Below are 27,616 nucleotides of genomic sequence, written 5' to 3'. Positions count from 1 at the left end.
TCGGAGTTTTTAAAAGATTTTATTAATTGATTTTAGAGAGAGAGCATGCCCATGAGCAGGGGGAGGAGCAGAAGGGGAGGGGAGGGAGAGGGAGATAACTTCCAGCAGATTCTATGCTGAGCCCAGAGCCCAACTCAGGGCTCCATCCCACAGCCCTGAGATCATGACCTTTGCTGAAACCAAGAGTCAGAGCTTAGGCACCTGAGCCACCCAGGTGCCCCAATAGCTCAGTTTTATCATAGGAAACAGATAGCTGTTATATTTCTAAATTCACATACATTCCACGGGAAAGTGACAAGTGGATGAAGGCCAACAACTTGTCATGTCCTTAGATAAGGAGTGAGGCTGAGGCTGGATCTTACTGTGGAGAATTAGTGGTCTCCCAAAACAAAATGGATGGGTAAATCATTTTATACAATTTCAACTATCTGTAGTTTCGCTAGCACAGCACAAAACTACAAAATTCTGCACCAAAATTAAGTTAAAATATATTTGCACAATAATAGTGATATTGTGACTAGCCTTCTTAATGTTCTTGTGTCCATGCCCAATGTTTGAAACACAGTTAAGCTCAATAATTTTTGGAGGGGGATGACTTTTGATTTGGAATAATAAGTTTCAATAAATACCCATACGGTTTGCTTTTCATTTTATTTAATTATTGCCAGTTTTTCTGTTGGCATGACATATTTCTAACTCTCAAACAGGCAGTAAACCCTTGAGAGCAGAGTTTGATCTGAGAAGCTAAGTTGTGAAAAGTCATTTTGTCAGAGGAGGAAGGGAACCTTACGTCACAACTTCTTGCTGGAATAAACTGGAGGAGTCCCATCTCTGAGGCATACCTGCTTGAGGCCCCAGATACAACTACTCCTTTTTTTCCTTCTTCCCTCTTTTTGCACACTTCCGGTAACAAAAGAGACAACATTGGGTGGTGACAAATACAGCAGTTGCCACACAGGCCAGCAGGAACCCAATCACATCCAAAGAGTGGTACTGGACCCAGGTGAGGTCATGGGAGGCTGGCCTGAGGTGTTTGGCTCCTTTGTGGCGCATGACAAACTCGATCCAGAAGACTGCTCGATCCAAGGGCTTTATAGGCTGATCGTGGTGGATTCTTGATAATGTCATGGCATTCTCTTTGTATCTAAAGGAGAAACATAAAGACAGTGACATTGAAAGGAAGCTAGTTTGCCTAATCCTGTGATTCCCATGAAAGGTTTTTGAAAAGTGTCATACAAATGATTCAAGATAAATGTCATAGAATTATAGAAGTGCTATGTTTTTTGTTTCGGTCCTCTTAGGAGATTTGGCTTTTAAATTGGAAGTTTCCCATCAATGAATATTTTAAAAAGTGAAAGTGGAAGTTAAGTTAGGATAGTTTAATCTTTTCTAACAGAGAAAATGATATGGGCCATTGTGACAGCTCTAAATGAGATGGTGGGAGTGCAACTACAGAATGATCCTCGTGAAGCGGTAAAGGGAATTGTGTCATGGTGAGTAAAATGCCACCTCACTGGTCCCTTGTCTTCACTCCTCTACCCTCTACTCTTTATTTTCCATCATGTAGCCACTGTGACTTTTGAAACAGATATCAGATCATGACGCTTCCCTGCTCAAAATTTCCATCTGGCTTCTCATTACGTTTAGAATAAAATCCAACTATGCATTGTGGACTATAGGATCTTACAGATACAGACCCCTGGCAACCTCTTCTCCTGTCACTTTGTCCCGTGTACACTGTTGTAGGCACAGAGACCTGCTAGCAGTTCCCTGAAGTTGCCATACGGGTCCTCACCTCAGCACCTTTGTACTTTCTGTCCCTTCTGTCTCTCTGCTGGACACTCTTCCCTGCAACTCTCCAAGGCTGCTTCTACCTCTTGACGGATGTCCCAGCTCAGAAAGGCTTCTGGGCCACACTATCAGAGCATCGTCAGACATTTGTTCTGTGCGTGTGTGTGTGTGTGTGTGTGTGTGTGTGTGTGTGTGTTGCTATTTCAAACCTAGAATTTGAAAACATGTTATATTTTCCATATAACATTTATTACATATGAAAAATTCACGTAATCTTAACAGAATAGCTCATAAATTCAAAATTAGCTAGAATATTATTGTGAAGTGGATGTAATAATATACCTACTACTAAGATATTTATATAGAGTATCACAAGCTACCCGGAAACACCCCATCTTCCCCGAGCCTTTTAGTCATCATAGATTAGCTTTTATTATTTATATATTGGAATAATAAGGTAGCACTCATTTCCTTTTGTCTTTTGTGTCACAGTTGTTGGTTAATGCTATCACTGTATAGTAGTCCATTGTTTGGCAATACCACAGATTATTTCTTCATTTAACAAGCAGTGGACATTTGTGTTAACAATTTTTTGGCCATTACCACTAATGCTGTCATAAAAATCTTGTGTATTTCTTTTGATTTACATATTTATACAGTTTTGTTTGTATATATTATAAAAGTGGAATTGCTGAGAAGAAGGAGTATTTATGATTATGATTTCATTATTGACTGAATTATGTAGAAGTATATTGCTTAATTTCCAAAATTTAGAGATGTTTCAGTTATCTTTCTTTTTGACAATTTCTAAGTGAATTCCAGTAGGCTGGACAATATACTCTTGACAATTTATATTTTTCATATTTACTCTTGGTTTCTGGCCCAGCGTAGGGTTAATTCCAGTATCTATTCCATTCCTGAAAAATGTGTATTCTCTGTTGTTTTATATAGAATGATGTATATGTATGTCAGGCAGGTTATATTTTTAAATTGTGTCCTTCAGAACATTTAGGTGTTTCTTTCTTTCTTTCTTTCTTCCTTCCTTCCTTCCTTCCTTCCTTCCTTCCTTCCTTCCTTCCTTTCTTCCTTTCCTTTCCTTTCCTTTCCTTTCCTTTCCTTTCCTTTCCTTTCCTTTCCTCCTCACTCCCTCCCTCCTTTCCTTCATTCCTTTCTTTCTCTCTGTCTGTCTTCTTTTTCCGTTACTGAGAAAGTTGTTTAAAAACAATGTTATGACTATAGATTTGGGTGTGTTTGTTCCTTTGTCCTCTTCTGCTGCATTTTGATCTTTTAATAGTAGGTGTCACCAATTAGTAATTTGTATTGTTTTGAAAGATCAATCTATTTATCATTATGAAAGACATATCTTTATTTTTGGTAGTGATTCTGGACTGCTGTGTCTGATATTAGCACAGGTACAACATCTTTCTAAATGGTTACTGCTAAAATAGATCCTTTCCTACCTTTGTACTGACTCTCTTCTTGTACACTTCTATGTGAACATGTCTCATGAACAGTATGTAGTTTCTAAAATGCATTCTGACAATCTTTGTCTTTAAATTAGTCTGTTTAGCTTCAATGGAAGTAGTGGCATAGTTGTATTTTCATCTACTGTCTTACTCTATTTTCTTTGCTATTTGTACAACCTGCCATATATTTCTTTTTCTTTCGTGACTATTTTTAAGTATTTTTATTATTTGATTGTTCTACTATTTTCTTCTCTGTAATACTTTTTTTGGTATTTCTTCGATGATCCCCTCGTACTGTAATGTTAATACTGATAGTAGTAATAGATACTGAATTCATGGGTGCTGTGCTAGGCACTACAAATTCCCTTGCGTTGTTTTCCTCTGTAATGTAGAAAACTTCACTATTTATCTTATCATATTTAAAAAGTTTTATCTTCAAAGGACAAAATCAAGAAAGAGAAAAATCAAAGAAAGAAAATATTTATAAATCATATATCTGATAATGTATTGTATCCATAACACATAACAAATTCTTTAATAAGGTGAGACAAATAATCAAATTTAAAAAGTATCAAAGAATTGGAATAGACATTTCCCTAAAGAGGCTATATGAATGGCAATTAGTATATGAAAAGATACTTAAGAACTTTGGCTGTAAGGGAAATGCAAATCAAGACCACAAGGAGAGACCACTTCACACCCACTAGGATGTCTGTAATAAAACAGATGATAACAAGTGTTGGTAATGATGTGGATAACTTGGATCTCCCATACTGGGCTGGTGGAAATGTAAAATGGTGCATCTCATTTGGACATCAATTTGGCAGTTCCTCACAGAGTTAACATATGACCAGCAATTCTACTCCTTGATGTCTACCCAAAAGAAAGGAAAAATTTTGTTCACACGATTACATGTGTAGCAATATGTATAATTCCTAAATGTGGAAAAAACCAAAAGGTTCATGAATTGATAAATGGATAAATAGATTGTATCATTTCCATATCATAGAATATTATTCAGCAATACAAAACTACCACATGAATGATATTCAAAAACATGCCAAGTGAAAGAAACTACACGCAAAAGACCATAAACTGTACGATTCCATTTGTATGAAATATCCAGGATACAGCAGTTTGTAGAGACAGAAAGTATATTAATGTTTACTGAAGGCAAGAGGAATGGGAAATGACTTCTAAGTCACATGTGATTCCTTTTTGGTCTAACGCAAACTTAGATTATAATGATGGTTTCATAATTCCGTAACATAATATGTATATTTGATTTTTATACTTTAAATTTTGTGGTACATAAATTACATATTATAAATATATTAAAATAAGAATAAAAATTAATTTTTGAGCAAAAGGAGATTTATAGTTTTGGAAATTTTTGGTACTGAATTGAAACTTCTTTTACATAACCAAAAATTCTTCACTCTTTAATTCTATGGATTCTATCATATTTTAAAAAATGTGTTCTTATAATTACCTACATAACTTTTGCATTTATTCATGTAGAAATTTGTTGCAGTAATTGGTTCCCCATTAAATCAATGGGGTTAAAATGCAACTTTGAAATAAATGGTTGAAAATGAAAGTAGTTTTAAGATCAGTTAAATCATACTAAAATTTCAAAATTGGCCTCTTAAATATAGGATGAAACTCATAGTCACCGTGGACAGAACTTATCTATCAATACTATTAATGAAAAAAATTATAATACTCACGAAGTGTCATTAATGACCATCCTCAAAGCATTGAGCAAATCTGTACTAGACATCGTGTGGAAATCCAGACTGACAGCTGCTCCCTTGGCCTTCATGTGAGCAATGTTATCAGGTTGATCCGCAAACAAAGGAATGCCCACCATGGGGATCCCGTGGTAGATCGCCTCATAGATGCCATTGGCTCCACCATGAGTTATGAAGGCTTTGGTTTTTGGATGACCTAGGATTGGATGAATCTCAGCACGTTATTAATCATAAGTCTTAGAACTAAAACGAGAGTTGGGCAACATAAGGCATATATTATTATACACGTGAAACAGCATCAAAATGGCTTTCAGATCTCAGAGCAAGAGGCACATAAATCTGCTGGAGAGGTAAATGAAGATTGGTGTGGTACTTGTAACTTGAAAAATGAATACAAGATGGCTGGACAGACAAATTGAAAGAGAACATTCTGGATAAAGAATAGCATGTTCAAAAAAAGAAAAAAGGAGGTGGCATATTAGAACATATTCTCTTACACGGTAAAGTCACCGAGTTTAACATGTAGGAGTGATGGTGGTGGTTCAAATCAGGGGAAGGAAAGACTGCACTTTATCATGAAGTGTGTGATGACTTCATGAACAAGATTGTGGTGTTTTCCTAGAGAACATGTAGAGTCGCTGGTAATTAAAGAGGGGCCGTTATTTTTCAGTGGCACTGAATACCCATGCAGAATGAGAAAGGATAGGAGTAGGTTGAGAGAATTAGGAGACAGAGTGATGATCCAGGTAATTGTTGAAAAATTATCGGGGGAGGCAAGATGGTGGAAGAGTAGGGGACCCCATTTCATCTTGTCCCTGAATTTAGCTAGAGAACTATCAAATGATTCTGAACACTTATGAATTCAACCACAGATGTAAGAAAAGAATTGCTCGAATTCTAGAAAAAGAAAAGTGACCACTTTTTGCAAGGTAGGAGGTGCAGAGAAATGAATCTGAGGGTATATTCAGAAGGTAAACAGCAGGGGAAGGGAGCCTCCCCAAGCCGGCTACCGGAAAGTGATGTAGCGCCCGAGTGCAAAATCAGAACCTTTCGAGGTCTGCTCCAGGGAGAGACAGCCCTGCCTGAAAGGTGCTCAGGTGGTGAAGTGGGGCAGAATCGTAGGTGGGACAGCATGATGTCAGGATTCCTACGGTCACAGAATGGGGGTTCCTGAGCTGTCAGAATTCCCAAGCATTAGAGCAGTAAACTGGTTATGTTCAGTGAGACCAGGCGGGGACTCTCAGCTCGGTTCACAATAAACCATATACTGCAGCATGATTGGGTGACCACTCTCTGTGTGGCAGTCCTCCAAAGGGCAGAAACATGGTGACCCTCCACATTCCCTCTGGAGGCGCTGTGCGGGAGGGTGCAGGACCGGGCAACCGCTCTGTGTGTGTGATCCTGTAAAGGGCAGAAACGTTGTAACCCTCCACCTTCCCAGGGAGGATCAGTGTGGGCATGCCCCTCAAGAGTCTGCAGAGTTTGGCACACACAGAGGTGAAGACTGCTTATTCCTGAGGGTTTACTGAAGAGAGGGGGCTTCTATCTTTCAGTTCCAGGGCTGGAAAATGGGGTGCAGCCTCTTTTATTTTCTTCCTCTAAAGAGGCACAGAGGGCCTTCAAGGAACAAAAGCCACATAGAACAATCAGAATCAGCTTATACTGATCCAGGCCCCCTGGCAAGGGGTGGTGCAAATGTGCCCGGGCAAAGACACCTGAGAATCAGTGAAGCAGACCCCTCGCCCAGAAGACCAGCTGAAACAACAGGGGAACACCAAGTTTGTGGAGCACACAGGACTACGAAACTCCAGCGCTAGGGGAAAATAGTACATAGAATTCGAGGTTTTTTCTCAAGATTCATTTATCTTTCAATTTTGAATTTTCCTTTTCTTTTTTCTTTTTTTCCTTTTCAAGTAGTTTCTAATTTTATTTTATTTTTTTAAGATTTTTACTTACTTATTTGAGAGAGAGAGATAGAACGAGCATGGGAAAGGAGCAGAGGGAGAGAGAGAGAAGCAGACTCCCTGCAGAGGAAGGGGCCAAATGCAGGGCTGGATCCTAGAACCTGGAGGTCATGACCTGAGCCAAAGGTAGTCACTTAACTGACTGAGCCACCCAGGCACCCCGATTGGTTTCTAATTTTATCAACTCTTTGTTTTTAAGTATTTTTTTAACTTTCATTTTTAAATTTATATTTTATAGATATATTTTTCGTTTTTGGCTTCCTTTCACTGTTTGAATTTTATTTGTGTATTTATATAAGTTTTGCTTTCTTTACAATTTTGGGATTTAGTGTCTTCTAACAAACTGACCAAAATACACCCAGGACCAAGTAGATCACCGTGGTTTGTCCACCTGGGAGATTGTAATCTCTCCCTCCCCCCCCCCCAGCTTTTTTTTCTGTTCCTTTTCTTTTTTTCATTTCTGACCTCTTTGCATTTGTCTAGTGTGTATTTCGTTTGGGTCATGGTTGATAATTTTTATTTTGTTATCTCATTCATCCATTCTTCTCTGGGCAAAAAGACTACAAGGAGGAAATCACAACAAAAGAAAGAACCAGGGGTAATACTCTCTGCCACAGATCTAATCAATATCGATATAGGTAAAATGTCAGAGCTGGAATTCAGAATACTGATTATAAATTTACTAAGTGGGCTGGAAAAAAGCAGGTCCAAAGGTAATATATACCAGAAAGGAACAGAGACAATTTACAGAAATGATGATTTTACAGGTAATACAATAGCACTAAACTCATATCTTTCAGTAGTTATTCTGAATGTAAATGGGATAAGTGCCCTAATCAAAAGACATCCAATATCCAATTGCATAAAAAAGCAAGATCCATCAATATGCTGTCTGCAAGAGACACATTTTAGACCCAAAGCCACCTCCAGATTGAAAGTGAGGGGTGGAAACCCATTTATCAATCTAATGGGCATCAAAAGAAAGCTGGGGTGCAATCGTTATATCAGACAAATTTGATTTTAACCCAAAGACTGTACTAAGGGATGAAAAGGGACACTGTATCCTAATTAAAGGGTCTATACCATAAGAAGATATAACAATTATAAATATTTATGCTCCTAACTTGGGAGTAGCCAATTTTATATACAAATTAATAACCAAATTAAAGAAACACATTGATGATAACACAATGATAGTAGGGGACTTCAATACCCCACTCACTGCAATGGACAGATCATTAAAGCGGAAGATCAACAAGGAAACAAGGGCATTGAATGAAACGCTGGAGCAGATGAATTTCACAGATATATACAGAGCACTCCATCCTAAAGCAACAGATAACATATTCTTCTGAGTGCACATGTAACATTATCCAGAATGGATCACATAGTCACAAATTGGGTTTCAACACCTACCAAAAGTTTGGGATTATACCCTGCATATTTTCAGACCAAAATTTTTGAACTTGAACTCAATTACAAGAAGATATTTGGAAGGAACTCAAACACTTGGAAATAAAAAAGCATCCTACTAAAGGATGAATGAGTCAACCAGGAAATTAAAGAAGAATTTAAAAATTTCAAGGAAACAAATGAAAATGAAAACACAACAGTTCAAAACCTTTGGGATGCAGCAAAGGCAGTCCTAAGAGGGAAGTACATAGCATTGCAAGAGTTTTTTTAAAAAAAATTTAGAAAAGTCTCAAATACACAAGCTAACCTTACACCTAAAGGAACTGGAAAAAGAACAGCAAATAAAGTTTAAACCAAGCAGGAGAAGAAAAATAATAAAGATTAGAGCACAACTCAATGAAATAGATGCCATAAGAGTAGAGCAGATCAATGAAACTAAAGCTTGTTCTTTCAAAGAATTAATTAGATTGATAAACACTTGCCAGACTTACCAAAAAGAAAACAGAAAGGACCCAAATTAATAAAATCATGAGTAAACGAGGAGAGACTATGACCAACACCAAGGAAATACAAATAATTTAAGAACATATTATGAGCAAATGTATGGCAACAAGTTAGGCAATCTGGAAGAAATGAATGTGCTCCTGGAAACTTATAAACTACCTAAACTGAGAGAGGAAGAAATAAAAAATCTGAGCAGACTCATGTCCAGCAAGGAAATTGAAGTAGTAATCACAAACCTCCCTACATATAAGAGTCCAGGGCCAGATGGCTTCCCGAGAGAATTCTACCAGACATTTAAAGAAGAACTAATACCTATTCTTCTGAAGCTGTTCCAAAAAATAGAAATGGAAGGAAAACTTCCAAATTCATTCTGTGAGGCCAGCATTACCTTGATCCCCAAACCAGAAAAAGACCCCACCAAAAGGAGAATTATAGACCAATATCCCTGATGAACATGGGTGCAAAATTCTCCCCAAGATACTAGTCAATAGGATCCAACAGTGCATTAAAAGGATTAATCACCAAGACCAAGTGGCATTTATTCCTGGGCTGTAAAGTTGGTTCAACATCCACAAATCAATCAATGTGATACATCACATTAATAAAAGAAAGAACAAGAACCATATATGATCCTCTTAATTGATGAACAAAAAGCATTTGAGAAAATACAGTATTTTTCTCGATTAAAACTCTCCACAGTGTAGGGATAGAGGGAACATACCTCAATATCATAAAAGCCATTTATGAAAAGCCCACAGCGAATATCATTCTCAATGGAAAAAAACTGAGAGCTTTTCTTCTAAGGTCAGAAACATGACGGGGATGCCCACTCTCACCATTTTTGTTCAACACAGTAGTAGAAGTCCTAGTCTCACCAATCAGACAACAACAAAAAGAAATAAACGGGATTCAAATAGACAAAGAAGAGGTCAAACTCTCTCTCTTCAGAGATGACATGACACATTATGGGGAAAACCCAAAAGACTCCACCCCAAAATTGCTAGAACTCACACAGGAATTCAGCAACATGGCAGGATATAAAATCAATGCACAGAAATCAGTGAGAGACAGACTCAATGAGACAGAAGAAAGAGAAATTAAGGAGTCAATCCCATTTACAATTGTAGCAAAAACCATAAGATTCCTAGGAATAAACCTAACCAAAGAGGTAAAGGCACTGTACTCTAAAAATTAGAGAAGACTTATGAAAGAAATTGAGAAAGACGCAAAGAAATGGAAAAAAAATACTCCATGATCATGGATTGGAAGACTAAATATTGGTAAAATGTCAATGGTACCCAGAGCAATGTACACATTCAGTGCAATCCTTATCAAAATACCATCAACATTTTTCACAGAACTGGAACAAATAATTCTAAAATTTGTATGGACCCGAAAGGACCCCGAATAGCCCAAGGAATGTTGAAAAAGAAAACCAAAGCTGGGGGCATCACAATGCCAGACTTCAAGCTATACTGCAAAGCTGTAATCATCAAGACAGTGTGGTACTGGCACAAAAACAGATACATAGATCAGTGGAACAGAATAGAGAACCCAGAAATGGACCCTCAACTCTATGATCAGCTGATCTTCCACAAAGCAGGAAAGAATATCCAATGCAAAAAGGACAGCCTCTTTCATAAATGGTGCTGGGAAAATTGGACAGCCACATGTAGAAGAATGAAACTGGACTATTTCCTTACACCATACACAACGATAAACTCAAAATGGATGAAAGGCCTAACTGTGAGATGGGAATCCATCAAAATCCTAGAGGAGAACATGGCAGCAACCTCTTCAACCTAGGCCACAGCAACTTCTTGCTAGACATGTCTCCAAAGGCAAGGGAAACAAAGCAAAAATGCCCTCTTGGTACTTCCTCCAGACCAAAGGATTCTGCACAGCAAAGGAAACAGTCAACAAAACTAAAAGGCAGCCTAGGGAATGGGAGAAGATATTTGCAAATGACAAATCAGATAGAGGGCTAGTATCCAAGATCTATAAAGAACTTATCAATCTCAACACCCCCCCCAAAAAAACAAACGATTCAGTCAAGAAATGGGCAGAAGACATGAATAGACATTTCTCCAAAGAGACATATAAATGGCCAACAGACACATGATAAAATGCTCAACAACCCCTGACTTCCAGGAAATACAAATCAAAACCACAATGAGATACCACCCTATACAAGTCAGAGTGGCTAAAATTAAGACAGGGAACAATAAATGTTGGCAAGGATGTGGAGAAAGAGGAACCCTCTTACAATGTTGGTGGGAATGCAAGCTGGTGCAGCCACTCTGGGAAACAGTTTCAAGGTTCCTCAACAAGTTGAAAATAGAGCTCCCCTATGACCCAGCAATTGCACTACCAGGAATTTATCCCAAATATATAAATGTATTGATCTGAAAGGGCACCTGCACCCTAATACTTATTGCAACAATGTCCACAATAGCCAAACTGTGGAAAGAGCTGAGATACCATGGTCAGATGACTAGATAAAGAAGATGTGGTATATATATGTAATGGAATATTATTCAGCCATCAGAAAGGATGAATACTTCCAATTTACATTGACATGGATGGAACTGGAGGATATGCTGAATGAAAGAAGTCAATCAAAGAAAGAAAATTATCTTTCGGTTTCACTCATATGTGGACTATAAGAAATAGCACAGAGGATCCCGGGGAAGGGAGGGAAAAGAGATGAAAAGAAATCAGAGAGGGAGCCAAAGCATGAGAGACTCTAAATTATGGGGAACAAACTGAGGGTTGTGGAGGGGAGGTGGATGGGGCGATGGGGTAACTGGGTGATGGGCATTAAGGATGGCACGTGACGTGATGAGCACTGTTATATTGAATGTACTATATGATGTACTATATGTTGGCTATTTGAATTTAAATTAAAAAATAAAAAAATGACCTTAGAGAAGAAATTACACATGAAATAAAGATACTTTGATTCTGGCCATAAGGAATGTACTGTGTATAATAACATGCCGTATCTTATCTCCCCCCCCCCCCCCGTAAGTCTGCAAAGTAAATGTAAGGAAGTTAAGTTTTGTTTTTGAGTTTTTCAGTAATAAATGTTCAATTAATTTGCCCCTTGGGAACTCTTATCATTTTGTTTAGAATTACTTTCAATTCAGTGTCTTCCAGATTCTTACCAAGAAGGTCATTCTGGGGGATCCACTTATACAGCCGAGTATTTGGCCCTAAGGTGTCTGGTTTCTTGCCATCAAATCTCCATAGAACCTGTTAAAGACAATACCTTATTTCATGAGTTGAACTTTGAAGTTCTAGCATGACAGAATTTTAAGGAAATTAAGAGATAATCTAGTCAGACCCCTTTAGTTGAGTGAGAATAAGGACAAAAGATATTAAAAATGAGGCTACTAAAGCACTGGTATAATAAAATACCCACATTTTGTTACTTCTTTTTATATTCAATCAAGTATGAATGTAATCATGATGTTTCACACGTGGAGATTAGACAAATGAGATTATCAGTGACAAATTCAAGTATTTAAGAAATTTCCCACCTCAAACCAGTGGGAAATTACTAAGATGTACACATGTGTTTTGTTTTATCTATTATAATCGCTTTCATCTTCCAATGTAATATTAACCTATTTATTTCTTTTTATGTGTTACAGAAGGGAGTTCACTTATATCCACTTGTTCCATGAGTTATTTTATTAGAGTTTTACATCTTTTGATATACAAAAAGCTAAATATGCCATCTGGTGCTTGTGCAAAATACATAATTCTTTTTATTAGTAATTTATTAATATAAATAATTACATGTTTACATGAATCCAGATTATTATTACTATTTCTTGGTTTGGAAGTTCTTTAAATGTTACAAAGAAGAGCCTGTTAGCACTTCAGAAATAACAGTGTAGCTGTTGAAAAAAATCCAAAGCTGTGATGTTGCTAAATTTTACTTAATTGATTGTTAACACGTCAATGGTGGACTACAAAGCATTGACACAATTGATTAATATGAGATCTATACCCAAACAATTTCCATTCCCAGTACCAAAATAGATTGATTTTAGAGTTCCCCAGCAATCCTCATAAACTGGATAATAATTTACATTGGTTAACATATATTTGTTATGTGAATGTTCAAGTAACTTTAGATATTAAGCAAACATTAGTATAAGGAGAAACTGTATCAGTAAACTAAAAAGTAGTTGACAAAAACCAAAATACTGCAGGTGTTTTGTATATATTGAAAATAATTTACTTCTCTGTTTCATGTAGAAAGAGGCATCTAAAACTTTGCCATGCTAGGCTTGTTTCTGGTTGACTCAATATATTTCCATTTCCTTCCTTAATCAGGAGGAGATATTATTCTGATAAGTTAAAGTCCTTTTGGAACCACATATTACTAAGCACAGGGTCACCTTGAGGGAGGGACCCATCTCCCCCCTTTTCATTTATCTTACTCTTTTACTCTTAATAGGGCCCACTCCACCAATCATGTCAGTTTTTCTCTTTCTCTAAATCATCTAGGCTGGATGGATGCCTAGACATAGCTTGGTGAGCCCTGACCATCCTTTCTCTGAACAACATACTGAATAGGCTTATCTCCAAAATTTAGGGGAAGGGAAAGGAACCTGGAGCATCCAGCAAGTGTAAACTGCATGATGCTTTTCAGACTTTTATCGGTTCCTGCTGAACACAACTTGAAATTTAGCTCCTTTCTGAGAACATCTATGAGATATTCAGTGCCCTTGGAAATCCTGTAAGGAAAAGAAGTGAATGACAGGACAGAATTTGGTGATTTCTGTATCTGTCCATGATACATTATAATAGCAAACTTTACCCTCACCCTGCTAAATATATACCTACTAAATATATTTCTTTCTGATCTCAATGTTAATGCCAAAGTTATCGTCAAAACACCTTCTGTACGACTTTAGCATTTGGCATGTATATTTTGCTTACGTCTGAGATCAATTGGAACTATCATAATGGTTTCCGTGTCATGAAGGAAAGGGTAATTAGATCCTTTACACAGTTTAATAGACTCATTAAGTAGTTGTATAGGACTAAGTTACTTTATGTAACCTTTTGTGGAATCTGGGCAAGGGCTGATGCAATCGTATTGGCTCTTTCCTCCGGCATGGTTTTGATCATCGACCCTAGAGTAAACACCACAATACCGTTTTCTCCAGAGCTCTGGACAAACTCTTCCATTTCCTGTGAAGAAAGAATTTACTCCATCACAACAGAGAAACAGCATAGCAAACACTATGAAAAGAATTTCTACAGGGGTGCCTGGGTAGGTCAGTCAGTAAAGCGTCTGACTCTTGATTTCATCTCAGGTCATGATCTCAGGGTTGTGAGATTGAGCCCTGAGTCTGGCTCTACACTCAGCAGGGAATCTGCTGGGTATTCTCTCTCCCTCTGCTCCCCTCCCCCCAGCCCCACTGCTGTCCCTCAGATAAAGAAATCTTAAAAAAAAAAAAAAAAGAATTTCTACAAACAGCTAAAGGGTGATACCAAATATTATCAAGAGTTATTAGAGTAATGGCTGTTTTTATCTTTAAATTGTCATAAAACACACAAAAATTTACCATTTAACTATTCCTGAGTATGCAGTTCCATAATGTGTATATTTAGACTGTTGCGTAAACAATCACCAGAAATTTTTCATCTCGCTAAACTGGAGCTCTGTACCCATTACATAGCAATTCCCCATTCCTCCTTCACCATCTTTAGTGACCATCATTATACTTTGTATTTCTGTGAATTTGACTAATCTGCATACCTCATATCAGTGGAATCATTCAGTATTTGTCTTTTTTTTTAAAAACGATTTTATTTACTTAACAGAGAGAGACAGCCAGTGAGGGAGGAAACACAAGCAGGAGGAATGGGAGAGGAAGAAGCAGGCTCCCAGAGGAGGAGCCTGATGCGGGGCTCAATATCAGAATGCCAGGATCACGCCCTGGGCCAAAGGCAGACACTTCAGAACTGAGCCAGCCAGGTGACCCAGTATTTGTCTTTTTGTGATTGCCCCCTTTCACTTTGCATAATGTCCTGAAATATTTCCACGTCGGAGTATGTGTTAGAATTTTCTTCTATTTTATAACTAATATTCCATTGTGTATAAAATACATTTTGTATATGGATTTATCTGTTGATGGACACTTGGGTTAGACTGAACAGAACTTTGCTAGCTTTGCCTCAGGATTTAGACCTTGAGAAAGTTACTATATACACCTACACATTTGTAATCAAAATTGATATTAGGTTAACCATCAAATAAGATCTTAGTTTCATCTTATTACCAATAAGAAGGCAGACAAACAAAATGTTGAAGAGATCATAAAATCATTCAATAAAAGATGATTGTTTTTCAATTATGTCTTAAAGGTATCAGCTTAAAATGGATTACATTATTGCTTTCTTTCGTAAAGAATATCATCTTATACGCTAACAGAATTCTTTTGCAATTTTATACTATGGTTTTTTTCAGATATAAGTGGTTGAAATTATTTTGTCCTTATTAACTATGCAGAATTTATGGTCCTGAGGGGAGGAGTTAAGATGGCGGAGGAGTAGGGGTCCCCTTTCTCAGCCGGTCCCAAGTTGAGCTGGATAGGTACCAAACCATCCTGAACACCCACGGAATCAGCCTGAGATGCAGGAAGATACATCTGGGTCTCTACAAATGAACATCTCCAGCGCTGAGTATTGAGGTACGAAGCGGGGAGCTGTGAATCCTCTCACAGATATCGGAAGAGAAACAGAAGGGGAAGGGAGCCGCCGTGCTCGGGTGCCAGGAAGCAGTAGCCACCTGCAGGGGGGAGTGGGTGGACTCACGGACTGGCACCCGCGAGAGAGCAGACTGAGATGTGAGCCTGGGAATGTGCATGTGACCAGACCGAAAACCGGAGCTCCAGAGCGTGCACTCAAACTAGGCTGAAACCGGGAGTTTGGGAGTGCTCACGCGACCAGACTGAAAATTGGCGCTCTGGAGTGTGTGCAAACCACACTGAAACAGAGAACTCGGGAGCGCGCATGGGATCGGGGGGCGGCTGGCAAGGTTAGAAGCACAAAGGACAGAGATGTGTGGGCCCTGGAAGTGAGGGCTGCGATGCTGGCTGTGGGGTGCACAACCCAGAATGCTGCAGGGTTTTTAGCAGCACTGACAGAAACAGAGTTAAGGTGGCCAAGAGAGCTCAGTGGAGAGTGGACTGTGATCTCTCTGTTCTGAGACAGAGGCTAGAATACAGCCACTGCTGCTCTGACTCTCAGAAGAGGCACGGAAAACCACCAGGTCAAGCTGCCAGAGAACAAAAGCCTGGGAATACTGGCTTACATTGTGCCCTTCCCCTTCCCCCACTCACAGGGGACAGGGCAACTCTTCCCAAACAGGGTTGCCTGAGTATCAGCGTGGCAGGCCCCTCCCCCAGAAGGCAGGCTGAAAAATCAAGAAGCCCACATCCCTAAGGTCCCTATAAAACAATGCACACTGCCTGGCTCCTGGTCAATAATTTGGGCGGTGGGCAACCCCACAACCTCTCCTCATCGGAATGACGAGAAGGAGAAATCCCCCCCAGCAAAGAAAATATAATGAGTCTGTGGCCTCTGCCACAGAACTGATGGATATGGATATAAGCAAATTGTCAGAAATGGAGTTCAGAGTAACAATGGTCAAGATGATGTGTAGGCTTGAAAAAAATATTAATGAAAATATTAACGAGAATATAGAATCTCTAAGGGTGGAAATGAGAGTGAATCTGGAAGAATATAGAATGCTATGAATCAAATGCAGTCAAAACTAGATGCTCTGACAGCCAGGGTAAATGAGGCAGAAGGACGAATTAGTGAATTGGAGGATGGGATGGTAGAAGAGAAAGTTAAAACAGAAACTTGGCTCAAAAAAATCCAATCTCAAGAATGTAGGTTACGGGAGATTACTGACTCAATGAAACTTTCCAATGTCAGAATCATCGGCATCCCTGAGGTCGTGGAGAAAGAGAGAGGTCTAGAAGAGATATTTGAACAAATTGTAGCTGAATACTTCCCTAATCTAGCAAAGGAAACAAGCATTTGTGTCCAAGAGGCAGAAAGGACCCCTCCCAAGTTCAACAACAATAAACCTATGCCACGTCATGTCATGGTGTAATTTGCAAATATTAGATCCAAGGATACAGTATTGAAAGCGGCCAGGCAAAGAAATCTCTCACATACAAAGGCGAAAGTATCAGGATTACGTCAGACCTGTCTACACAGACCTGGAATGAGAGAAAGGATTGGCATGGCATTTTTAAAGCTCTATCTGAGAAAAACATGCAGCCAAGGATTCTTTATCCAGCAAGGCTGTCATTCAGAATTGATGGAGAAATAAGGAACTTCCAAGATCACCAGTCACTGACCAATTTTGTAACCACGAAACCAGCCCTTCTGGAGATATTAAGGGGGGGTTCTATAAAAGTAGAAAGGCCCCAAGAGTGATACAGAACAGAAATTGACAATATATAGAAACAAAGACTTTACAGGCAACATGACATCATTAAAATCATATCTCTCAATAATCACTCTCAATGTGAATGGCTTAAATGCTCCCATAAAATACCACAGGGTTGCAGATTGGATAAAAAGACACGACCCATCCATTTGCTGTCTATAAGAGACTCATCTTGAACCTAAAGATATATCCAGATTGAATGTGAAGGATGGAAAACCATTTTCATGCCAATGGACCTCAAAAGAAAGCTGGGGTACCAATTCTCATATCAGATGAGATTTTAAACTAAAGACTGTAGTTAGAGATACAGAAGGACACTATATTATTCTTAAAGGATGTATCCAACAAGTGGATATGACAATTATAAATATCTACTCCCCCAACTGGCGAGCAGCAACTTACACAAGCCAACTCTTAACCAGAATAAAGAGACATATAGATAAAAATACGTTAATACTAGGGGACCTCAACACTCCACTATCAGCAATACACAGATCATCTAAGCAGAAAATCAACAAAGAAACAAGAGCTTTGAATGATATACTAGATCGGATGGACCTCATATATATATATAGAACACTACACCCCAGAACAACAGAATACTCATTCTTTTCGAGTGCACATGGAACGTTCTCCAGAATAGACCATAGTCTGGGTCACAAAACAGGTCTCGACTGATACCAAAAGACTGAAATTATTCCCTGCATATTCTCAGACTGCAATGCTTTGAAATTGGAACTCAATCACAAGGAAAAAATTTAGAAGAAACTTGAACACTTGGAAACTAAGAACCATCCTGCTCAAGAATGATTGGATGAACCAGGAGATTAAAAATCAATTTAAACAATTTATGGAGACCAATGAGAATGAAAACACAATGGTCCAAAATCTATGGGACACTGCAAAGGCAGTCCTAAGGGGAAAATACATAGCCATCCAAGCCTCACTCAGAAGAATAGAAAAATCTAAAATGCAGTTTTTATATTCTCACCTCAAGTAGCTGGAGCTGGAACAGAAGAACCCATGCACAAGAAAGCAGTTGATCAAGATTAGAGTGGAGATCAATGAATTAGAAACCAGGAGCACAGTAGAGCAGATCAACAGAACTAGAAGCTGGTTCTTTGAAAGAATAAATAAGATCGATAAGCCACTGGCCAGACTTATTCAAAAGAATAGAGAAAGGACCCAAATTAATAAAATTATGAATGGAAAGGGAGAGGTCACAACCAACACCAATAAAATAGGGAAGGATCATTAGAAACTTTTATCAACAGCTTTATGCCAATAAATCAAACAACGTGGAAGAAATGGATGCCTTCCTGGAAACCTATAAACTACCAAGTCTGAACAGGAAGAAATTGATTTTTTAAACAGACAGATTAATTATGAAGAGATTCAAGCAGTTCTCAAAAACCTCCCGAAAAACAAGAGTCCAAGGCCTGACGGATTCCCTGGGGAATTCTACCAAACATTCAAAGAAAAATAATACCTATTCTCCTGAAACTGTTTCAAAAAATTGAAACAGATGGAAAACTACCAAACTCATTCTATGAGGCCAGTATTACCTTGATCCCCACACCAGGCAAAGACCCCATCAAAAAGGAAAATTACAGACCGATATCCCTGATGACGTTGGATGCCAAAATTCTCAACAAGATCCTAGCTAATAGGATCCAACAGTATATTAAAAGGATTATCCATCATGACCAGGTGGGATTCATCCCTGGGATGCTTGCAAGGGTGGTTCAACATTCGCAAATTGATCAGTGTGATAGATCACGTCAACAAGAAAAGAGTCAAGAACCATATGATCCTTTCAATTGATGCAGAAAAAGCATTTGACAAAATAGAGCATCCTTTCCTGATTAAAACCCTTCAGAGTGTAGGGATAGAGGGTACATTCCTCAATTTCATAAAAACCATCTATGAAAAGCCTACAGCGAATATCATTCTCAATGGGGAAAAGTTGGAAGCCTTTCCCTTAAGATCAGAAACACGACAAGGATTCCCACTCTCACCATTATTATTCAACATAGTACTAGAAGTCCTTGCAACAGCAATCAGACAACAAAAGGGGATAAAACGCATCCAAATTGGCAAAGAAGAAGTCAAACTGTCTCTCTTCACAGATGACATGATACTCTATATGGAAAACCCAAAAGAATCCACGCCCAAACTACTAGAAGTTATAGAGCAATTCAGTAATGTGGCTACATACAAAATCAATGCTGAGAAATCAGTTGCATTTCTATACATGAACAATGAGACTGAAGAAAGAGAAATTAAGGAATCTATCCCATTTACAATAGCACCAAAAATCATATGTTATCTCAGAATTAACTTAACCAGAGACGTAAAGGATCTATGTTCTAGAAACTATAAATCACTCCTGAAAGACATTGAAGAAGACACAAAAAGATGGAAAAATATTCCATGCTCATGGATTGGAAGAATTAATATAGTTAAAATGTCTATGCTACCCAGAGCAATCTACACTTTCAACGCCATCCCAATCAAAATAACAAAGACGTTTTTCAAGGAACTAGAACAAGGAGCCCTTAAAATTTGTGTGGAACCAGAAAAGGCCCCGAATTGCCAAGGCATTGTTGAAAAGGAAACACAAAGCTGGGGGCATCACGTTGCCAGATTTCAAGCTGTACTACAAAGCTCTGATCACAATGACAGCATGGTACTGGCACAAAAAACAGACACATAGACCAAAGGAACAGAATAGAGAACCCAGAAATGGACCCTCGGCTTTTTGGGCAACTAATCTTTGATAAAGCAATCAAAGCAGGAAAAAACATCCAGTGGAAAAAAGACAGTCTCTTCAATAAATGGTGCTGGGAAAATTGGACAGCTACGTGCAAAAGAGTGAAACTTGACCACTCTCTCACACCAAATTAATGAAAGAGCTCAATGTGAGACAGGAATCCATCAAAATCCTAGAGGAGAACATAGGCTGCAACTTCTTTGACATTGGCCATAGGAACTTTTTTCATGACACATCTCCAAAGGCAAAAGAAACAAAAGGAAAAATGAACTGTGGGACTTCATCAAGATAAAAAACTTCTGCACAGCCAAGGAAACAGTCAGAAAAACTAAGAGGCAGCCCATGGAATGGGAGAAGATATTTGCAAATGACACTACAGATAAAAGACCAGTATCCAAGATCTACAAAGAACTTCTCAAACTCAATACACGGGAAACAAATAATCAAATCAAAAAATGGGCAGAAGATATGAACAGACACTTTTCCAAAGAAGACATACAAATGGCTAACAAACACATGAAAAAATATTCAAAATCATTAGCCATCAGGGAAATTCAAATGAAAACCACGTTGAGATACTACCTTATACCAGTAAGAATGGCAAAAATTGACAAGGCAGGAAACAACAAATGTTGGAGAGAATGTGGAGAAAGGGGATCCCTCCTACATTGGTGGTGGGAATGCAAGTTGGTACAGCCACTTTGGAAAACAGTGTGGAGGTCTGTTAAAAAGGTAGAAATTGAGCTACCCTATGATCCAGTAATTGCACTACTGGGTATTTACCCCAAAGATACAGACGTAGTGAAGAGAAGGGCCATATGCACCCCAATGTTCATAGCAGCATTGTCCACAATAGTTAAATCATGGAAGGAGCCGAGATGCCCTTCAACAGATGAATGGATTAAGAAGATGTGGTCCATATATACAATGGAATATTACTCAGCCATCGGAAAGAACGATTTCTCAACATTTGCAGCAACATGGACAGGACTGGAGGAGATAATGCTAAGCAAAATAAGTCAAGCAGAGAAAGACAATTATCATATGGTTTCACTCATTTATGGAACATAAGACGTAGGGAGATCAGTAGGAGAAGAAAGGGAAGAAGAAGGGGGGCGCTAAACAGAAGGGGGAATGAACCATGAAAGACTGTGGACTCTGGGAAACAAACTGAGGGCGTCAGAAGGGAGGGGGGTGGGGAATGGGATAGGCCGGTGATGGGTATTAAGGAGGGCATGTATTGCATGGAGCACTGGTTGTTATATGCAAGTAATGAATCATGGAACTTTACATCAAAAACTAGGGGTGTACTGTATGGTGACTAACATAATATAGTAAAAAAATTATTAAAAAAAATTTATGGTCCTTATTATATACACAGTGTAGTTTTCTCTGTGCTCATTTTGTCAGTCAGCTCTAAGGATGAGAACACTGCTCCCCCAATGTTCTTTACTGAGATTTTGTCCAGCTTAGGTGTGTGGCAGAAAACACATGTTCTCATAGGCTACACAAACAATTTAATGCTTTAAAATGTCAAACCTTGGGATCTCAGACGAGGAATGGTGTAAATGTTGGAGTGACAGCACGTAAACATTGGATTTGCCTGCAGATATCGTTGGGACACACAAACATTGTTGAGGAATGGTCTTTTTAAGCTAGAATACTAGTGAAATGCCTCAGAGCAAATAAAACAAGAAACAGGAATCAGTTACCTTAGGCAGGGGTTTGGCAGGTTTGCAGTGGAGTCCTCCAACAAATTCAAAATTGGGTAGGAGTGGGCGAGGAAATTCAAAATCCCAGTAGGTTCGAATGAGCCATATTTGAGCCTTCCCCATTAACTCAGATAATGTAGTGGGTCTTCCTGAAGGGATAAAACCAAACGTCACATCCATAAGAGAAAGGATAAAAACCATATGATCACTTCCATATATGCAGAAAAAGCATTTGACAAAGTACACATCCATTCATGATAAAAAGTCTCAACAAAGTTGGTTTAGAGGGAGCATACCTCAACAAAATAAGGACCTTACACGGAAAACCCATAGTGCGCATCCTACTCAATGGGGAACAGCTGAGAGCTTTTGCCCTAAGGTCAAGAGCAAGACAAGGATATCCACTCTTACCACTTTTATTCCAAATAATATTGGAAGTCCTGGCTATAGCAATGAGACAACAAAAAGAAATAAGAGCTATCCAAATTGGTAAGGAAGAAGCAAAACTTTCACTATTTGCAGATGACATGATCCTATATGTAGAAAACCCTAAAGACTTACCAAAAAAGTGCTAGAACTGTTAAATTAATTCATTAAAGTCACAGGATGCAAAATCGATGTACAGAAATCTGTTACATTTCTATATACTAATTATAATGAAGCAGAAGAAAGAGAAATTAAGAAAACAATTCCATTTGTAATTGCATCAAAAATAATAAAGTACCTAGGAATAAACTTAACCAAAGAGGTGATGGACCTATACTCTGAAAATTATAAAACATTGATGAAAGAAATGGAAGAGGATACAAAGCAATGGAAAGGCATTCTGTGCACATGGATTAGAAGAACAAATATTGAACTGTATATACTACCCAAAGCAATCTATACATTTAATGCAATAAAATTTGTATAGAACCACGAAAGACCCCAAATAGCTAAAGCAATCTTGAGAAAGAAAAAAACAGGAGCTATCCCAATTCCAGACTTGAAGTTATACTACAAAGCTCAAGTCATCAAGGCAGTGTGGTACTGGCACAAAAACAGACACATAGAGCAATGGAACAGCATAGAAAACCCATTTATATGGTCAATTAATTTTTGACAAAGGAGGAAAGAATATCCAATGGAAACAAGATAGCATATTCAATAAATGGTGTTGGGAAAATTGGACAGCTACATGCAAAGGTATGAAACTGGACTACTTTCTTACACCATGCACAAAAATACATTCGGAATGGATTAAAAAACGAAATGTGAAATCTGAAATCATAAAAATCCTTGAAGAGAGCACAGGCAGTAATATCTCTGACATCGGCCATAGGAACATTTTTCTAGATATATCTTCTGAGGGGAGGGAGGTAAAAGCAAAAATAACCTATTGGTACTACATCAAAGTTAAAAAAAAAAAAAAAGAAAGAAAAACAACCAAACCTCTGCATAATGAAGGAAACAATCAGTAAAACTAAAAGGCAACGTACTGAATGGGAGAAGATATTTGCAAATGACCTTTGAAAAAAGGTTAGTATCCAAAACAATAACTCTACAACTCAATACTCCAAAACCAAATAATCCAATTTAAAAAAGGAGAGAAGACATGAACAGACATTTCTCCTACGAAGGCATACGGATGGCCAACAGACACAAGAAACAAGTGTGGAGGTTTCTCAAGAAGTTAAAAATAGAAGTACCCTATGATTCAGTAATTGCACTGCTAGGTATCTACCCAAAGCAAACAAAAATACTTGTTCAAAGGGATGCACGTACCCCAGTGTTTATAGCAGCATTATCTACAATAGCCAAATTATGGAAGCAGCCTAAGTGTCCATCAACTGATGAATGGCTAAAAATGAAGTGGTATATTTTTATCATGAATATTACTCAGCCATAAAAAAGAATGAGATCTTGGGGTACCTGGGTGGCTCAGTTGGTTAAGCATCCAACTCTTGGTTTTGGCTCAGGTCATGATCTAATGGTCATGGGATGGAGCCCTGAGTGGGGTTCTGCGCTCAGTGTGGAGTATGCTTCAGATTCTCTCTCCCTCTCTCTCTCACTCTCTTTCTTTCTCTGTCTCTCTCAAATAAAGAAATAAAATCTTTAAAAAAATGAAATCTTGCAATTTGCAAGGAACTAGAGAGTATTATGGTAAGTAAAATAAGTCAAAGACAAATACCATATTATTTCACTCATATGTACAATTTAAGAACCCGAAGAAATAAGCAAAAGACAAAAAGAGAGAGAAACAAACCAAGAAGTAGACTCTTAACTGTAGAGAACAAACTGAGGCTTACTGGAGGGGCAGCGGGTAGGGGGATGTGTCAAATAGGTGATAGGGATTAAGGAGGGCACTAGTTGTGATGAGCAGGGAGTGATGTCCAGAATTGCTGAATCACTATATTGTACACCTAAAACTAATATAACACTCTCTCTTACCTATACTGCAATTAAAATTAAAACTTAATAGAAAAATAAGAGTAAATAAATAAATCAGTAGAAAACCCCACAAAAAGCAACAGGTAGAGGAAATGAGAGTAATGCAATGTGAATATACTAGGGGATTTTCTGAAAGGAGTTTGGAATAATGTAGTCAAAAATGTTTCAAAATATTTGCAGTTTGATAATGGAACACATATATGATACAAACATGTATAATGAGGCAAATATATATTTACATCTTTATATATATATCATTCATACGTATATATGAAAGACAAAGTGTAAGAGACTCATTTCTAACATCACAGTAGTATATTCACAATCATAACCAATCATTAAACCTAAGCCAGTATCAAATTAAACATGCATTTGTTTACTCTGAAATGCCGCAAAAGTAACAGATGCAAATGTAAACAATTATTTGAGCTCCCCAATCAATTAACCAATGGAAACACCTTTCCCTAGAGTACTAAGTCTCATTTTTATAATTTAGCAAGTTATTCCCTTGATCCTAGATTTTCCAAGAAAACTGTGAGGTTTTGAAGGTATGCCTTGATTCTTTGTACTTACCATTGCATTTGGTTCACATTAGGAGCTCTAATAATATTTGTGTATTAAATAATATTTGCAAATAACAACTGGAATATTTTCATCAAGTATGGAAATACATATGTGCACTGTTAGTTTTGGGTCATTTTTCTTTAATGGAGTAACATAGTTTTTAAAAAATGTGAACTATTAATGTGTGTGTGTACCCTTCAACAAGATTTTAGGCCTTTACATCATGATTTATAAGCCCTGGTGAAAGAATATGTAATCATTAGAAACTTCGTATTATAGATTCCTGAGTCTGGGATATAGCCACCATTTCTTCCAATTTTGAAGGACTCTTTCAGGTAATGCGACAAAACACTTACGTTTTTAAATTAAAGAAGGGAAACAAGTGAAAATAATATCCTCAATGCTCTATAGACAGTTGTACTAGAAATACGTGACTCCTCAATTAACATGTCTGCTTCATAAGGATAGTGAAATTTCTAATGTCTTTTTATTTTTATTTTTTTTAAAGTTTTTCTTTTCTTTTCTAATAATTTTTATTTTGTTACGTTAGTCACCATACAGTATATCCTTAGTTTTTGGTTTCACTCATTTATGGAACATAAGAAATAGGAAGATTGGTAGAAGAAGGAAGGGAAGAATGAAGGGGGGCTAAACAGAAGTGGGAATGAACCATGAGAGACTGTGGACTCTGGGAATCTAATGTGTTTTTTAAAAAAGATCTTATTTATCTACTTGACAGAGAGAGAAAGAGAGAGCGCGCGAGGGAGCGCACAGCAGGGGAAGTGGCAGGCAGAGCAAGAGGGAGAAGCAGGCTCCCTGCTGAGCAGAGAACCCGACATGGGGCTCAATCCCATGATTTTGGGACTATAACCTGAGCTGAAGGCAGACGCTTAACCAACTGAGCCACCCAGGCAGTCCTTGAATGCCTTTTTTTTTTAAATGGAAAAAGTAAAATAAAATGGATATGTAGGAATAGGCACAGCAGAGAGGATTTTTAAGGCAGTGAAACTACCCTGATGTAATGGTGGTGTTTTCGTATCATTCTAAATTTGTTAAAACCTATAGAATGTAAAACACCAAGAGTGAACTGTAATGTAAACTATGGACTTTGGATGGTAATAATGTGTCAATGTAGGTTCATCAGTTGTAACAAATGTACCACTCTGGTGGGGGATGTTCGTAAAGGGGGACGTTATGCACGTGTGTGGGCAAGGGTTATGCAGGAAATCTTGACTCAATATGCTGTGACTTAAAATTATTCTAAAAAGTAAAGCACATCAAAAGTAATACTTTCACCCTGGATTTAATAAATAACAAAAGAAGGTTAAAACACTTTATCCAGAAAAAAGTAAAAAAAAATTTTTTTTAAGTATTACAAAGAAACACACAAAGAATAGATATGCAATTGCTTCAAGAAATTCTCAGAGCTTTAATTTGTGGTTATTGACTACGTAGAGTGTAAGGTACTAAATAATGGACCACAGGGTTCTAACTGGCCCTGTCATATAAGTCTTTCCATAATATTTGTGAGATTGAGAGATCATTTTGTATTTACATCATTTCACTTATAAAAGACAAACTCCTCTGGTTTGTATTTATACAAACTCACCTTCCAAGGCGCTAAGAATTACAACCTCATGCTACCAATTAAAAACATGACTTACCTAGTACTTCGCTGTAAAACTGATTCCAGTTCCTCTCATTAAATGCTTGGAACCAAAAGTCAAAATAAAGCACATATATCATATTTTTTACTCTCTCCATGAATGTCATTTGATCACTTAATTCTGACAGAATAACAGGCACGTAGGACGGAGGGAATGGAAGTCCTCCACTATGCTTTTCAAACGCATAGCCAGGAGAGAAGCGGAGACTGTACACTAAAGGTATTTTAAGTAGCTCCGCCAGCAGCTCGCCACAGGGTCCAATAGTATCTGCAAGAACGACATCAAACCTTGATTCTTGTAGTTTTGTCATGAGTTTCCTGTTCAAAACTACATCTTTACAGAACTTTTGAATACAGTCAGAACATTCCCACATCATTTCTTGCATTTGTGAAAAATATGCCCAAAACGTATCTCTTGGCAGATTATATATCCATGTGTCGAGCAGTTTTCTGAAAACATCCTCGAAATCATTTCTAAGTAAATGTGCAGGATAAACCTCATATTTAATAGCAGATGATTTGCTCGGATCAACAAGAATGGAAGCTGAAGATGTCAGAACCGTCACTTCGTGGCCTCTCTGGACAAGTTCATCCAGGATTGTCTTTATATTGATCCAGTGGCTGTATTCTGTGGGCCACACCAGCACCTTTCCACAACTCCCAGAGCTGAAGTAACAGCTCAGCTGTAGCAGCAGCAGAACTGAAATCCATTTCATAGACATCCTGGTGGAATGCAGTGCTTCTTTTCAAATTCCTGTTTCCATCTCCCATTGCTTGTACTTATCTCCAAGGAGAAATCAATCAGTAAGTTAAAGTGTAACTCTTACATTTCAAAGCAAACACATTTTATGAGCAGTCAGAGCATTGGGATGTCAAGTGGAAAAAGCCAAAGGCAGATGATTTCATTTGTATACAAATGTGTTTAATATTTGTTTGATGCTTATAAGTTCTATCATCTTAGCTAAGAGCCAATGACCTAGCTCTGCAAGTCACATGTCTTATGTAATATATTTTGGAAGGGTGTCAGGGACAGTGGCGAGAGGTCACTGTCTGTAGTGTCCTTGACACAAGAATTAAAGTTATTATAC

General features: G+C 38.0%; 1 protein-coding gene across 1 annotated transcript; it reads right to left on the bottom strand.

The window, feature by feature from the left end:
• Positions 1–27,442, bottom strand: LOC125283092 (UDP-glucuronosyltransferase 2B31-like). Its single transcript, XM_048222072.2, has 6 exons — positions 26,527–27,442; positions 21,869–22,017; positions 13,972–14,103; positions 12,060–12,147; positions 4,988–5,207; positions 1–1,144 (listed from the first exon to the last, which is right to left on the bottom strand). The coding sequence occupies exons 1-6, from the start codon at positions 27,248–27,250 to the stop codon at positions 865–867; spliced, it is 1,593 nt and encodes a 530-aa protein (XP_048078029.1). The 5' UTR covers positions 27,251–27,442; the 3' UTR covers positions 1–864.
• Between the last annotated feature and the right edge of the window lie 174 nt (positions 27,443–27,616).

This window comes from Ursus arctos, unplaced genomic scaffold, assembly GCF_023065955.2.
Source record: "Ursus arctos isolate Adak ecotype North America unplaced genomic scaffold, UrsArc2.0 scaffold_70, whole genome shotgun sequence".
Lineage (NCBI taxonomy): Eukaryota > Metazoa > Chordata > Mammalia > Carnivora > Ursidae > Ursus > Ursus arctos.
The sequence above is the reverse complement of the archived record's forward strand: the minus strand, read 5'-3'. Positions and strand labels throughout refer to the sequence as shown.